At 31.0% G+C, this 16,458-nt stretch overlaps 2 protein-coding genes across 5 annotated transcripts in view; one reads left to right on the top strand and one right to left on the bottom strand.

Annotated features, from left to right (window-relative positions):
- Positions 1-6,919, top strand: part of LOC133781552 (serine--tRNA ligase, chloroplastic/mitochondrial-like) — a 38,956-nt gene extending 32,037 nt beyond the window's left edge. Inside the window, exons 1-10 of one of the 4 annotated variants that reach the window (XM_062220592.1) lie at positions 3,648-3,973; positions 4,081-4,229; positions 4,542-4,635; positions 4,748-4,896; positions 4,983-5,075; positions 5,289-5,468; positions 5,693-5,859; positions 6,009-6,143; positions 6,235-6,328; positions 6,418-6,919. In XM_062220592.1, coding sequence (XP_062076576.1) covers positions 3,751-3,973; positions 4,081-4,229; positions 4,542-4,635; positions 4,748-4,896; positions 4,983-5,075; positions 5,289-5,468; positions 5,693-5,859; positions 6,009-6,143; positions 6,235-6,328; positions 6,418-6,696 — 1,563 coding nt within the window. In that variant the 5' untranslated portion in view covers positions 3,648-3,750 and the 3' untranslated portion in view covers positions 6,697-6,919. Of the gene's footprint in view, positions 1-3,647; positions 3,974-4,080; positions 4,244-4,534; positions 4,636-4,747; positions 4,897-4,982; positions 5,076-5,288; positions 5,469-5,692; positions 5,860-6,008; positions 6,144-6,234; positions 6,329-6,417 lie in introns of those variants that run through there. The other 3 variants (XM_062220591.1, XM_062220595.1, XM_062220596.1) reach the window with 3 other exon arrangements.
- On the bottom strand, positions 6,867-9,375 carry LOC133781551 (uncharacterized). Its single transcript, XM_062220589.1, has 3 exons — positions 9,163-9,375; positions 8,475-8,775; positions 6,867-8,368 (listed from the first exon to the last, which is right to left on the bottom strand). Exons 1-3 carry the CDS (start codon positions 9,232-9,234, stop codon positions 6,996-6,998), a joined length of 1,746 nt encoding a protein of 581 aa, XP_062076573.1. The 5' UTR covers positions 9,235-9,375; the 3' UTR covers positions 6,867-6,995.
- Between the last annotated feature and the right edge of the window lie 7,083 nt (positions 9,376-16,458).

The raw sequence follows: 16,458 nt of genomic DNA on the forward strand, positions 1-16,458 counted from the left end.
TACAAGTTGTGTATAGAAGCTAAAGCGAACAAAATTCTTATAGAAGTTGTTCTTGCAACATGCGCATAGGTATCGAAATAATCGATACCCTCTTTTTGCCTAAACCCTTTAGCTACTAATCTATCTTTAAAGGTTTGAATAGTGCCATAAGTGTGGTATTTTCTCCTAAATACCTACTTACACCCAATTGGCTTAGACCCCGGTGGGAGGTCTACCAATTCCCAAGTGTTGTTGGAAAGAATGGAATCCATCTCATCATTGATGGATTCTTTCCAAATTGTATTGTCTCTCGATTGCATAGCTTCTCTATAAGTCTTAGGATCATCCTCAATCAGAAGTACAATAGAAATTTTCCTACTGACTTCCTCTCTATTTCCTTCTACCATGTAGAATGAAATTCGTTGAGAATCTATCTCATCCACTACTAGACTTTTAAGATTTTTAAGTCTTTGACTTCTTCGAAGTTCAAAAGGTTGCTTTACATTCTTTTGAGAATTCTCCTCTTGAGAATCAACTTTGGATGTAGAAACTTGAGAATTGTTCTCATATAACAAATTTTCCTTTAGAGATGTTGAAGCTTGAGAATTGTTGTCACATAACATATTCTCAAAAAATTCAACTTCTCTAGATTCAATCACAATGTTAGACTCTAAGTCTAATAGCCTATAAGCTTTACTATTGTTGGCATAACCAACAAAAGCACACTTTATGGCTCTTGAACCTAACTTTGTTCTATTAGGTTCGTTTTTCTTGCAATATGCAAGACACCCCCACACTTTGAAGTACCCTATGTTGGGTTTTCTTCCTTTCCATAACTCATATGGAGATATCTCATTTTTCTTCATCGGTATTCGATTAAGAATGTGACAAGTGGTTAATAATGCTTCACCCCATAAGTTGAGATTCAACTTAGAAAACACCAACATAGAATTTATCATATCTAGTTAAGTCCTATTTTTCCTTTCAGCAACACCATTGTGTTGTGGTGTATAAGGTGCGGTGCACTCATAAATTATACCATTTTCTTCACAAAATGTATTGAATTAATTAGAGAAGTACTATCCTCCTCTATCACTTCTTAACACCTTAATCTTTTTATTTAGTTGATTTTCAACTACTAATTTATACAATTTAAAAGCATCAAAAGTTTCATCTTTATGCTTTAAAAGAAACACATAGGTATATCTACTAAAATCATCTATAAAAGAAAGAAAATACCTTTTACCACCTCTAGTTAAAACACCATTTAATTCACAAAGATCACTATGGATTAAATCTAGTAAATTAGACGATCTTTCTACACTAGGAAATTGTTTCTTAATCATTTTTGCCTTAATACATGTTTCACATTTACCATAGTGTTTAATATTGCATGCAATCATACCACATTTTACTACTCTTTTCATGGTTGAAAAACCTATATGCGATAATCTAAGATGCCACAAAAATAAAGAATTATACTCAATAATATAGGCGGAATTAGTATTTTTATTGATAACATTGAAAGCTACATCATTGGTGCACAATTTAACCATACCCTCACAAGAGTACCCCTTTCCCAAAAATACATTTGATTTGGTAAGTATAAGTTTACCGGACTAAAAAATGGCTTTAATGCTGGGCTTGCCAAGCAAATCACCACTTACCAATTTTCTACTCATTTCGGGAACATAAAGTACATTCACTAATATAACTTTCTTTCCGGAGGTGAAAAATACTTCAATGGTACCTTTGCTAAGTAGCCTTTAATTGCCCTCATTGCCCTTTTGAATCTCATGGTTGCCCTTTGAATCTTCAAAGGTCTTGAACAATGATTTGTCATAGGTGACATGGATGGTGGCACATATATCATACCACCACCCTTTCTCCTTGTCTTGAGTTGCATTCACCTCACTACGGGTAGCAACTGTGTTTTCCTCTTGAGTTGCATTCACCTTAGGTCCTTGTTGGTCTTTTCTATGCCTACACTCTCTAGCATAGTGACCATTAGGTTCCAAACCCTCCCAAATGATTTTGTAACCCCCAAAACACATTATTGGGGTTAAAATCATATCTCTAACAACCATGTCACATATGACTTTATGAAATTCATCTCAATATTGTGTAACACCAAATTTACACAATAAAGGGTAATAGTTGGAAGTTACAAATTTGTAACACCAATCACACCCTTAAATTCTCAAGCATTGAGAATTTTCCATAAGCTATCCTTATTGGAAGCACCAAATATCCATAACAAGGGTCCAAACCATTGTATTACAAAACTTTCTTCTCTCCATTGTTATCTTCTCCATATCTTTTATACTTAATTTTAAAAGTATTTTCCAAATCAAATTTAGATCCATCATCAGCCAATTTTCTTGTCTTTTTCTTTAGTACTTTTTTTTAGCTTTGACAAAATTTATCAAAGAGAATAAAAGTTGTAAAAAATAGAGAAAAATTCTATAAAATATAACATATGTGAGCCAATAAGGTTGAGAATCTAATTGCTATAAAATAAATGTTGTAGATCTAATTGATACAACTTGTAAATCATGGTTCCAAGTAGGGGTGCTAAGGATTCAAACCAATCCAATTACCCCGAACCAATCTAATTATAAAAAATTAGATATCCAAATACAATTGGATTTGATTGGATTTGAAAAGTTGGATATTAATTGGATTGGATCGGTTGTTGGATGATACTCTGAAAAATTAATTAGGAACCAATCTAATCAAACCTTAATTAAAAAATATATATTATATTAAATATAAATATATTTAATTATGTTAGTTTATATTAGTTGTCGTTTAGTACATGTTATTATTGTTGTTGTTTTGATCCTATATTAGCACTTTGGAGATATTATTATTGTTATTTTCATGCTATATTAGTACTTTAGTTATTAGTTTGAGACTTACTAGTTTTAAATTTTAATAGTTGTGGTGTAAGCTTTATATTTAACTTGTAAATCCATCATCTTAAGGACTTAATGTGATAATTTTAAGATTTTAATGTAGTATTATTACTAAATATTGTTAGTTTTTTGTATGATTTTTTTATATTTGTTAATTTTTTTAATATTAAAATTTAAGTTAAGAGATAAAAAAAAACATGATTAAAAAAACCGATCCAATCCAATTATAATTAGATCAAATTTGATTGGGTTTTGAAGCTAAATCAGATTGGATTGGATGCTTATTTTCAACATCCAGCCTTTAATTGGATTGATTAGAAGTAAAAATGTTGAATCAGATCAGATAAACACTTAGATGTAGTACTTACCCTAAAGATAGTAAAGAAAAATTATATAAGAATTAAAATAAAACTATAAAACTTCAACTAACAAAAAAATAGTTTTGTAATTAAAATCATATTGATCTCATAAAACTGAAAATGTTTACATTATAAAAAATTACAATTCAAACTTTATTATTATTGCTAATTCAAACTTTATAATTCTTATTCAATTTTAATAATTTATAATTCTACTTTTAACATTATAGGTTTACAATAAATCATAATTCCTTAAATCCCCAACTTTAAATTCATTTTGTATGTTTTGTCAAAAAAGAAATTTTGTTCTATAAATTATTACAATATAAATGCATAATTGTTTTTTAAAAAATTATATTTATTTTTGTAAATAATTTTGCATAGTTTTCTGGCTTAGCCACTAAATGGGTAAATATAGACGAGGCATCTTCTCCGGAGCAGTGGGTTAGTGGTTCATACTCATACACTGAGTTTCAACACAGCACCGGAACTCAATGGGTTTGCAGTGTTGTTTGGGCGGGACAACCTTACACGCCCTCAAGTTTGCGGCGATTCCCTCTTCTTCTTCTTCTCGCTTGGTGTTCAGGTCACTCTCCAAAACCTTCCTCTATCGACATAACAGTCCTGAAAGGCATTCGTTTTCTTTCCCCATTAGAGCCCTCTCCACCTCCACTGTTGAAGCCACAAAAACAACGGAAAGCTCCATAGATGAAAAGGGTATTCTTATCTTTCTCTCTTATGAATGGTTTTTACTTCAATTTTGAATCTTGGATTGAATTGGATACAGACTCAACTCACGTGTGTATGTTTGATATATAATGCAGTTGTGAAACCACAATGGAAAGCTGCAATTGACTTTAAGTGGATAAGGGATAACAAGGATGCTGTTGCTGTCAACATAAGTAACAGAAACTCCAATGCAAATTTGGAGCTTGTACTCGAGCTGTATGAGAAAATGCTCAATCTTCAAAAGGTCCATTTTTCAAGGTTTATCCTTCTTTATTGGCTCTTTTGATATCTGTTAACTTGGTTTTGAGCAGCACTATTGAATATATGAATAATAAGCATAGTGTGTGTGAGAGAAAACATTTTGAACAAGTAATGGTTCAATAGTTTTTTCTGATGAGCCTCAGTTGTGCATTTGAAATGTACAATTAGTATGGGTGGTGTGTCTTGATTGAATCCTATCTAAGTTGTTTTGTTTGTTTAAATGGAGCATATTGTCGATTTTAACGAATCGGGTTTTCTTGCTCAATTTTAGCTAATTTTCACTCGCAGATAGCAGGAAGTTGAGCGGCTGCGTGGAGAGAGGAATGTGGTGGCAAACAAGATGAAAGGAAAGCTTGAACCATCAGAGCGCGAGAAGCTGATAGAAGAAGGTATGATTGATTGGTAGTGCCTTCGTTTCCCCTGTGCTAGTTACTGTTTTTCCTAGCAAGATTCTTCAATTTGTTCTTATTATTACTTGTCATTTGTTATATTTTTGCTCAGGAAAGAATCTGAAAGAAGAACTTCTTAGTTTGGAAGAAGACCTGCTTAAACTCACCGACGACCTTCAGCAGGAAGCTCAATGTATACCAAATTTGACCCATCCAGATGTTCCAATAGGCGGGGAAGATTGTGCAACCATAAGAAAGATGGTATTCTTCTTACATTTTCATCTGTTAAGGTGTCTTGGATTTTGTTTTGCTCTGCTTGCTTCCTACTTATCAATGTGCTTTCTTAGGTTGGTACCCCACGCGAGTTTAGCTTCCCTGTAAAGGATCACCAACAACTCGGGAAAGAGCTTGATCTTTTTGATTTTGATGCTGCTTCAGTGGTACCATGATGATCTTTTTTCTTTGATCCTTTTAGTTGACATGATGGTATAAATGTTCATATAATTGCTGAAGCCATGTATGTGTGGCTTTATGTAATATATCCCACCCCTTACATCAAACTAAGCTTTGAATCCAATCCAATCCTATATATATAATTGTTTGAGCTTTCACTTGTAATAGGCTTTTACACCAACTAAAGTCCTTGTTTTCAGGTCAGTGGATCAAAGTTTTATTATCTGAAGAATGAAGCAGTTATGTTAGAGATGGCGCTTATTAACTGGACACTATCACAAGTTATGAAAAGTGGCTTTACACCACTAACAACCCCAGAACTTGTCAGGTCTTCTGTTGTTGAAAAATGTGGGTTTCAACCTCGTGGAACAAACACACAGGTATATATCTTTCTCCCGTGCTTTATTATAGCTTTAATTTTCTACTTCTTCCATAAACACAATTTTCTTAACAAATAAAGCTAAAATATTTTGCTGGGAGGTGAATTGTTGGAAATCACCTGAAGGTTTCAGTTCCTTTACGCAGGATGCACTTGTTTTTCTTTGAGTCTTAAGGTACTTTGATATCTCTACCATTGTACTGATCATGTTCAAATTAAAAATAGGTCTATTCTATTGAGGGTAGTGACCAGTGTCTCATAGGCACTGCAGAGATTCCAGTTGGGGGAATTCATATGGATTCTATTATTTCTGAATCATTGCTACCCCTAAAGTATGTGGCATTCTCCCATTGCTTCCGTACCGAGGCCGGGGCTGCTGGTGCTGCAACAAGGTAAATTCTCAGCAGCACGCTATACACCACATTGCTTTCAACAAATAAAATGCTCTGGAATATGTCATTTTTGGATTGATGATTGACCCTATACGCGTCACTCTTTTTTTGCTGCAATGCTTTTGTTAACTGGCTATGCTTACCTTCAGGGGTCTGTATCGGGTTCACCAGTTCAGTAAGGCAGAGATGTTCATCATCTGCCGACCGGATGAGAGTGAGATGTATCTTGAGGAGCTCATCAGAATTGAAGAAGACATGTTCTCGTCACTTGGACTACATTATAAGTTAGCAATTTCAATCCAGTGACTTCTAATTGGTTGTGTTATTATCCTGCTCCGTTTTTGATTGATCATGATTGATGAACTTTCTTGGCAGAATCTTGGATATGGCTTCTGGTGATTTAGGTGCTCCTGCTTACCGCAAATATGATATCGAGGCATGGATGCCTGGTTTAGAACGGTTTGGCGAGGTATTGCCACTTCTATTGTCATCTGATCATTTGACATTGTTAGTAGCATTTCTTAATCCCTAATGAAATCGAAATTCATCCTCAAACAGATATCGAGCGCATCAAATTGCACAGATTATCAAAGCCGTCGCCTTGGTATCCGATATCGCCCCTCGGAAACATTAGCAGGGAGCACCCCTAAAAAGGGGAAGAGTAACCGTGCACCACCACAGTTTGTTCACACCTTAAATGCGACAGCATGTGCTGTACCGCGAATGCTTGTATGTCTGCTTGAGAATTACCAGCAAGAAGACGGCTCTGTCATTATCCCTCGCCCACTGAGGCCATTCATGGGTGGCCTTGAGCTTATTACTCCCAAGTCTAGATAAGGAGGCCTCACTACTCTCTTATTCTTCGAGTATAAGTAATGAACGCAGTGTCATTTTCTTTTAGTTTCTCGCATGCATAGGCCTACTTAGACCATCACATTTTGCCTTTTCTTTTTTTACATTATCTCTATCAATATTCTAAGGAAAATTGTAAATTAGTTTGATTCATATTTTACAAAATTGCACTGCGTATAATAACTTCTTGTCATGTGAAAAAATTTCAGTATCGTTCTTTGTTCTTTGGTCAAGACAATGAACCAAATAAAAAATTAAAAAAATATAAAGGTAACCATCAAAAATTAAAAGGGCACGGTGTAAGGCAGGGCAAACATATCAGCTTCAGGTAAGTAGTGAGCTTTTGGCCACAAACTGGAGCTCATAGAACATGACACAACATTTGCTACTTCATGTATTCTGGACTCTTGCCTGTTTTCTTGCTTTGGCCCAATAAGCCACTCGTCCTCAAAATCATTATGTTCTCTGTCAATCTTTGGAAGAACCCAATGCTCTATCAATTTTCTATACAAATAGTCCGGGCGTTGAATACTATCATCATCAACACATAAACTGGTTTTCGAGACCCTTTTGGATTCTCTTCTCTCTTGCTGTTCAAGATCGAGTTTCTGAGCTTCATTGCTCTTGGATTTATTGTTCTCTTGTATAGCCAAAGGCAACTCTCGAACTGGTTTAAGGCAGAGTTTCTGAGCTTCGCACCTCTTGCTTTCCTTGTTGCTTGCATGTGGAGCTAATGGCAACCCTTGGCGCTGTTTAAGCAACTCTTGAGACTGTTTAAGGCACAGTTTCTGAGCTTCATCACTCTTGGATTTATTGCTCTCTTGTATAGCCAAGGACAACTCTTGAGCTGGTTTAAGGCAGAGTTTCTGGGCTTCATCACTCTTGGATTTGTTGCTCTTTTGTATGGCCAAGGGCAACTCTCGAGCTGGTTTAAAGCCGAGTTTCTGAGCTTCGCACCTCTTGCTTTCCCTGTTGTTTGCATGTGGAGCTAATGGCAACTCTTGGTGTTGTTTAAGCAACTCTTGAGACGGTTTAAGGCACAGTTTCTGAGCTTCATTCCTCTTGGATTTATTGCTCTCTTGAATAGCCAAAGGCAACTCTCGAGATGTTTTAAGGCAGGGTTTCTGAGCTTCACCCGTCTTGATTTCCCTGCTGCTCGATTGTGGAGCTAATGGCAACTCTCGAGATGGTTTGAGGAAAAGTTTCTGTGCTTCATTTCTCTTGGATTTATTGCTCTCTTGTACAGCCAAAGGTAACCCACGAGATGTTTTAAGTGGAAGTTTCCGAGCTTCGTCCCTCTTAATTTCCCTGCTGCTCACTTGTGGAGCTAATGGCAATTTCTGGCGTTGTTTAAGCAACTCTGGAGATAGTTTAAGGCAGAGTTTCCGAGGTTCATTACTCTCAAATTTATTGCTCTCTTGCATAGCCAAAGGCAACTCTCGACCTTGTTTAGGGAAGAGTTTCTGAGCTTCGTGCCTCTTACTTTCCTTGCTGCTCACTTGTGTAGCTAATGGCAACTCTTGGCATTGCTTAAGAGCGAGTCCACACCTCTTCGTTTCATTTCTGCTCTCTGGTATAGCCAATGGCAATTCCCGGCAGGGTTTAAAGCTATGTTTCCCGAATCCAATATTGGGTATCCGGATACGAATCTTTCTTCCTACAATAAATTTGAATGAACAGACATAGATTGTTATCAGTGTCTAAAATCAATAAAACCATGGTGCTCACAAACACGAGTTCAAGATTAGAAAAAAGGAACTCACTTTCCTTGTCACCATCGTTAGACAAGGGCTCCACCTCATGCAATCTCCTCTTCTTGTTGTTGCTTATGGTGGGTTGCTCGTCTTCTTGAGTTAAATCACTCGAGTCAACTTGATCAGATTCCTCTACAACTGCCTTAGAAAGGTGCCCACCGTTAAAGTCATTTTTTCTCTTCTTCTTCTTCTTCTCTTGAAAATCATTCTTTTTCACTGTTTTATCACATTTTTCTGTCTCAGTACTTCTTGAGCATTCTTTCCTCAACTTTATCCTCTTCAACTTTGTTTCATCTTTATCTTTTCGAAGCTATTGAAGCACCAGAACGAGAATCATAAGACACTGTATAGAGCAGAACAAAGAACCATCCAAATCCACAAATACCCATTACACATTCAAATGTTATGCACTAAAATCTTTTTGGGTATCAGTGTTTCTCATTATTCGATAATAAACAATTTCATAAAAAAATAAAAACAGAACAACGTTCTTAACTTAACCTCGATATGTTTTAGGTCGTTTAAGTTATCAATTTTACCCAAAATCCACACAAATCAAAATCAAAATCCATCGAACACGAAGAACAGACAACAAAATCAAAATCCCTCCAAACTCGATTATTGTTCGATATGCTAGTAAAAAGAGAGGCCTTGTTGTTGTGATTAACAAAGCAATAACCAGATTTGCTCAACGAACCTTAATCAACTCGTCCAAGGCCTCTCCTTTGTTCGCATTCGGAGGTCCATGATAAGGATAACACCGAGACATTCTTTCTCTCTAGTCCGATCTAATAATCCTGGTGATCAATGATTAGGGTTTCGATTGAAGAGAAAGCAATTTCACAAACCCTAGAGAAGAAGAGATTGCGCTTTTCTCTTAACCCAAAAAATCTCAGTGTTTGGGCTTTATATATATATATACATATCGAGATTCCTGAATTTGCTTTAAATCGGTTATATATTTTTCTTTTATACCGATAATGCCCTTATTATAAGACCAAGCCAAACTGTTTTCTAGCAAAACGCGGGAACAGAAAATAAAATCGACACGTCGTCGTTTTAGTTTAACAAAAACAAAAACGACATGCCGTCTCTAGCAGAACTTGCGCAACAGCTGTTGTTATAAACTTTCTGTTAAATTTAATGTAAACATGGATTATTTAAAATTAACGTAAATTTAAGGCTGTTTAATGAAAATAACTTTTTCAATGTCTTTTTTTAAAAAAATTTCTTTATGTTTTGTTGGATGGTATGTATATGTGTTAATGCAAGATTTGTAAATTATGTATATATGTAGTATATATATATTTTTTGACATTATGTATATATATGTAGTATTAACTAAATATGTTAACATGAATTATTATATATATAAAAAAGTTATTTAAGATTTTTGTCCCCTAACTATGATATATATATTATTGTATCCCTGATTTTTTCAAGTCGTTAAAACTTTGCTCGAACTATTCACATAGTTGTAAAGTGAGATTTCGGTTAAGTTTTATCCTTAATAAATTGCTGACATGACTATTTGCTCATTGACTTGTCATTGTCACGTCAGCATTATGTATAGAATTTAATATAAAAAAATAATTTCAAATTAAAAAATGTGTACATCTTATAAAAATCCCAAATAGCCTAAAATAAAGTATTGCTAACTAAATTAAGTTTTTTATTAATAAAAACATGAATTAAGATATTTTTTTTTTCAAACCATGCAATATTGCAGAAGGAAAAAAGACGAGAAGAGATTATATAACTTAAGTAAATCAACATAAGATAGGAGGTAGAGGATGAAGATCTCAAGGCTTAAGCAAGGTTCAAAATTTTTGTCCTAAAAGCTATTTTTTACCTCATAAGAACACTTTTGGAATATTCTCTAAAAATGCTTTTAAGGATTTATTAAGTATTCTCTCATATTCATCATAGTGTTCTTAAGATGAGCATGTCATCACAAGTATTCTAATCTACGTAATGTGTTTTTTCACATTCACACATTACATCCAAGTGAGCAAGATGATTTTTATTTATAGTGTTCTCGTGAGAGTTACAAAACTTATGATCATTATTTCTTAAGAATTGTAACTCCACTCTATATGTTACAAAACTTATTATGATCATTATTTATCAAATTATAACTCCACAATATATGTTACATTTGACAAAATAACTTTTGTCACACTCTATTATTTGTCACATTATTCATTTAATCAAAATATTATATTATTTGTTAATAATATAACATCAACTAAGACCGAAGCCGATAAAGCACATTTTTATATTATTTAATAAAAGTTCCATATTTCAGTAACATGTATAGTTTGAGGGGAATTTTTAACATCGTGAATCATTCATGGGACACAATCATATAGTAGTCTTAGTTCGGAGGACATAAATGCTATTTATTATAAATCAAATCTTATAGTAATTCATTCAGAGATGCACAGAATAAAATATCTCATAAAAATGATTTTATTTCACCAAAAAGCCTTCTTTTCCAAACAAGGGAAGATATATTTTATTTAAAGAAAATATTTCTATAAATAAAAATAATCTTTTCAGTTGGAAAAGTCATTGTATAGTCGAATTGCTAAAGGAAAGAATAACAAGCAAATTTCACAATTTAATTCTTAAATTTTTTTTTCTTTAGGCAAGAAAATAATTTATTTATTTACAAAATATTTTTTAAAAATAAATAATTAGATCTTTCATTTTGACGATATGAACACAATATATGAATTAAACATGACTTTTATATATACCAAGATTTAAAGAAGACACACTTTTAAATAATAATGATATTGTCTATTAAGATAGTAAAAAGACTTTATATATGAGAATAATTCGAATTTTGGATCATTAAGACTTATTGATCTTTCAAGCAATAAATTGACAGGAAAAATTGCAGAAGAACTAACGCATCTTGTGGAATTAATTCAACTTAACCTATCGTAGAACAATTTGTGTGGAACAATTTGTCCAACAACAAGCTCGATCTCTGGTAAAATTCCCTTCAGCATGGCAACAATGACTTTTCTGAACTACCTGAATTTGTCGAATAACAAATTGTCTGGAACTTAGGACCTGGTTTGCGATTGGAAAATTGTATTTTCAAAAAGTGTGTTTCTGAAATAAAAATATGAATTTATAGTCTGAAAACATGTTTTTGAAAATATGATTAGTTTAGTATCTGAAAACTATTTTTGGTGGGTTTTAAAATACTGAATATATAATTGGTAGGAAATCTGAAAATATAAAAAAATGATAGATTTGTAGGATTTTAGGATACAATGATTTGAAATAAGAGAAAACATGATTTTCTTGTTTTTCATTTTAGAACATAAAATTAGAATACTGATTTGAATTTTATTTTCAAAACCATCTTACCAATCACTTATTCTTGTAGGTCCCACTGTTTTCAAATTTTTAAAATGATAAAATTGGATTTGGATTATATACCAATCACACCCTAAGACTTTGTTGATCTCCTCTAACATGCTCAAGAGAAGAGACTTTACAAAGTCATTGCGATTCAAACAGTGATGAAATATGATGGTTTATGAATTTGGGATAAAGAAAATAGTGACGATTTGTAGTTGTTTAGAATATTTGATGAGTAGTAGTAGTGGCTAGAGTAACGATGAGTTATGATATTATAGTTGATGTTGTTGAATGGACAAGTGAAGAAACTTGAGTTTGGAGGAGTAAGGTTTACGTTTTAGAGAGTATAAGATAGTAGAAAATAGTAGAGTTTTATTGATGACTTATTGTTTGTAGTTACACTGTTTGCTACCCATGATGGGGTATTTATAGTGGCTAGCTCACTTTACATTTGTGGCTAGAATTATTTGTTCTGGATTTTTCCAGGGTATTTGATTTACAAATACAACTTTTAGACTAATCTACATAATAAAAACTATTTATGCATATAGCTTCTAGGAAGTTCTAGACTATAAAGTATTTTAAAAAATGTCTTTGAAGTTCTTCTATTCTACAAATATCTAGAAAATTTTTGAAGAAAATATTCTACAAATGTCTAAAACGTTCTAGAGTATTCAAGAAATATGTAGCAACTTGTAAAGAATGGCGGTTTGACCAGAATTGGTTTCAATTGGGAATTGGAATTAGATTTGTTGGAGTTTGTGGAAACATTTTGCTCATAATATCTTGGAGACTTGCCTATTTCCAGTTCTTAAATATCCTGGGAGAATGGCTTTATGTGACAGTGTCTCTGTCAAAATGGCCAAACTGAAGATAATGTTTTCCAGTTTATTAACAGGTAATAAATTATGTACTTTGGTTTTTTCTATGTTTTTAAATGGGCTAAGATGACTTGTAGTTTGCTATCTTTCTAATTTAATTTCTCTGTTTTGAATTTATGAACTGATCTGCACTGCATGCATGCACGTACGAAGAACTTTCGATCTTCTCATAAGTGATAGTTTAATTTTAATGTGTGTTATATGTATTTTATTATATTTAAATTAGAAATATATTTTAATTGTAACGTGTTTAAGAAAAAAAAAATATAATTAAAAGAGTATAATAAATATATTAATTAAAAATTTAGGTACTAAATAAAAATTAAAAATAATAGATAAAAATTAAAGTAGATTATTTAAAAGGAATATAGATATAATTTTAACTATTTTATGTATATTAGTAATTTTTTTTTAAAAGAAAATTAAAGTTGAAGGGAAGAAGCCATATTATCGTTATCTTTTATTATTAGATTCTTTTTTATTATTGGTTGATTTGATTGATGAGTATATATATTTAGTACTCTAATAGTTGTGTTGTCATGGAATAAATTTAGTGGGTCACCCACCGTCATTCACTCCATATATTTGCAAAATTATCCAAACCAATTTGTTTGTCAAACCTTTACTAAGAAAAATTCAGTCAACGAAATACAGGTCTGATTGGTTCGTGATTGGAAAACTATATTTTTGAAAAGTGTGATTCTGAAATGAAAATCTAAATTTAGTGACTAAAAACATGTTTATGAAAATGTGATTGGTTCATTATGTGTAAACTGTTTTTGAGTTTTAAAAAACAGAATCTGTGATTGGTAAAATATTCAAAAATATAACAGAAACAAAAATATGTAATTGATTGAGCTAAATTTAAAAATATTTTATATGATATAACATAAACATAATTAAATGGTTTGTGATATTAAATTTTAATTTGCCAACAAATTTAATTAAATGAAATTTAAAATTAGTGCATTGATTGAATTTATAATACTTGTATATTCTCACAAGTTTTTTTAATCATAGTTATTTTTTTTTGATTAATTAAGCTCTATTATTATAATTAAGCCACATTTATCCAGCAATATAATTTCTGATAGTTATATTCAAATGCATGTCAATTTCTAAATATTGTTAATGTCTCTCATTAGTTGAAAACAACATTAATTATGGCAAAAATAAAAAAACTAAATTCGAAATTAATGTAGAAAAAATATATTTACATGTTGGTAACTTGCTATACCAAGTTACTATGTTGTCAAATCATCATAATTATTAGTACTAATCTATAGGTAGTAATCACTGAGAAATCTTCCATTTATATATATATATATAAAAGTTGAACTAATATAAAATCAGTCAAGAACTTATTTAAAAACAGGGACACAATATCAAACAAATTCATGATCAAGACTAACAATATCAAACATTTCTCCTTAGAAGTTAGGAAATAGAATTTGCAAAAAAAAAAAAAGTTTGGAAATAGAGAAAACTTGATTTTAACGTTTTCAATTTTACAACTAAAACTCATACTTTTGATTTGGATTTTATTTTTGGAAACACGCTACCAATCAGGAATTATAGTAGGTCCCACATGTTTTAAAATTTTGAAATCATAAAATCTGATTCAAATATACTACCAATCAAGCCCTAAATTACTAAATGAAGTTCTTATTACTCAAAGAACTTTCAAAATTTAAAAGAAACAGCTACCCATATTTCCATAACTAACTTTAATCCATCCAAGATTGTGTATAATATAAATATATATCTTTTATATAAAATGTGTATAATTTTTTGATTTAATAGATTTTTTGATTTAAATTTAACGGAATATTTTTATATTTAACTGTGGAAGATTAGAAATACGACTTAAATTTAAATAAAATTAAATAAATAAAATGTTTATACTTTTTCGGATCCTGTATTTTTTTTGATTACTTGTTTGGACCATGTGCTTTAAAAATTTTAGTTTTGGACCCTATATTTTGTAAAATAGTTTAAGTAAATCCTTAAACTCAATTTTGATGAAGAAAAAATTGAATATAACAACACATTTTTTAAGTAGAATGATTTTATTTTTGTTCTGAATTGTTAGTTTGGTGAATTATTTGTGATTTTAGTTGAAAAAACTTTAACCAAAATCGGGTTTAGGGTTTTATTTAAATAATTTTACAAAACATAGGGTCCAAAAAATAATTTGTCAAAATACAAGGTCCAAACAAGTAATGAGACAAAACATTGGGTCCAAAAAAGTATAAGCCCATAAATAAATAATTAAACAAATTAATATAGGATATCTTTTTTAGATATTTTATAATAATAATTATTTAAAAATAATAAAATCATAAGTTTTATAACTTAAATAAAATTTAATTAAACTTAAACTTAAACTTCACGTATTAGAATAATATCATATTAAACATATAATATAATATAATCTACTATCAACTAGCAACAAACTTAAATTTAAAATCCACTTATAATATTAATATTATATTAAACATATAATATATAATATCTTTTTGTCAGGGCCAAATTAAAAAACTATAACAAAACATAAACTTAAAAAAAATAAATTAAAATAGGATATTTTAAAGATATTTAATGATAATTGAAATAATTAAATCATATTTATTTAAAAATAATAAAAAATAATAAAGCCATGCTTATCATTTTTGTAATCTTATAAATTTGTAAGATAGTTTGTTTTTTATCAAGCGATTGTAGCTCTTTTTCTTCATCAAATTCAAAGAACATTGCGAGATACATTAAAAACTAAAAATAGCTGATGCATATATACTACTTTACACTATGACTTTTTCTATTCTAATTTTATTTATATTATTAATTTTTTCAAAAATATTATTGTAATTTATATATATCATGTAGCCATGTAAATATAGACAATGTTTTGCCCTAATTTTTTAATACATTCATGTTATACATTATATTAAATATCTTTTATTTATTTTTATGATATTGTTTATTTATTTCAAAATTATATAATAATTAAAAAAATATAATAAAACTAAATACATGTTTGAATAAGCATGTTTACAACTTTAAAACTAAACAAACGAGCATTGCACGTTGCTTCTACCTAGTATATATATAAATATATATATATATATATGATACGTGCACGTTTGCTTAGTTTTATTTATAGAATTTTTAAATTATTTTTATAAAATTGTATCATTGTCATATGAATTTCAAACAACTAAAAAATATTATATATAGAAGATTGACATAAACAAATTAAATGAAAAATTAAACCAAAACATTGTTTATAATTTTTTAAAATATATATATAATATGATAACCTTTTTAAACATAAATGATATTTTTTTTAATAAAACTTAAGATTATGTATCATATATTATTATAATGTTATTTTGTAATATTTAAATTTATATTAATGTTACACCCAGATTTCGAGACCTGAGGTTGTGACCTCGAAAGCTGGATTCGTCAGGTGTGAGCTCGCAATACCTAAAGTGCATGGGTCGTGGTCCAGGTGCCAAACCTCGAAGCAAGGTGGCAATCTCGAAGATATGTAACCTCGAAGTTATTTCTAAGCTCGAAAGACATAGTATCGGAGTATGTCTGTTGTTGGGTGTCTTTGGATCGAGTAGCCCGAGCTTGGCAAGGGTGCAAGCTCGGAATGTAATGACCTCGGTGGTATTTACCCACTCCAAGCTGGTCCTGAGGAAAGTTATACAGCTCGTAACTTA

The sequence above is a fragment of the Humulus lupulus genome, chromosome 6, assembly GCF_963169125.1.
Source record: "Humulus lupulus chromosome 6, drHumLupu1.1, whole genome shotgun sequence".
NCBI classification, from domain to species: domain Eukaryota; kingdom Viridiplantae; phylum Streptophyta; class Magnoliopsida; order Rosales; family Cannabaceae; genus Humulus; species Humulus lupulus.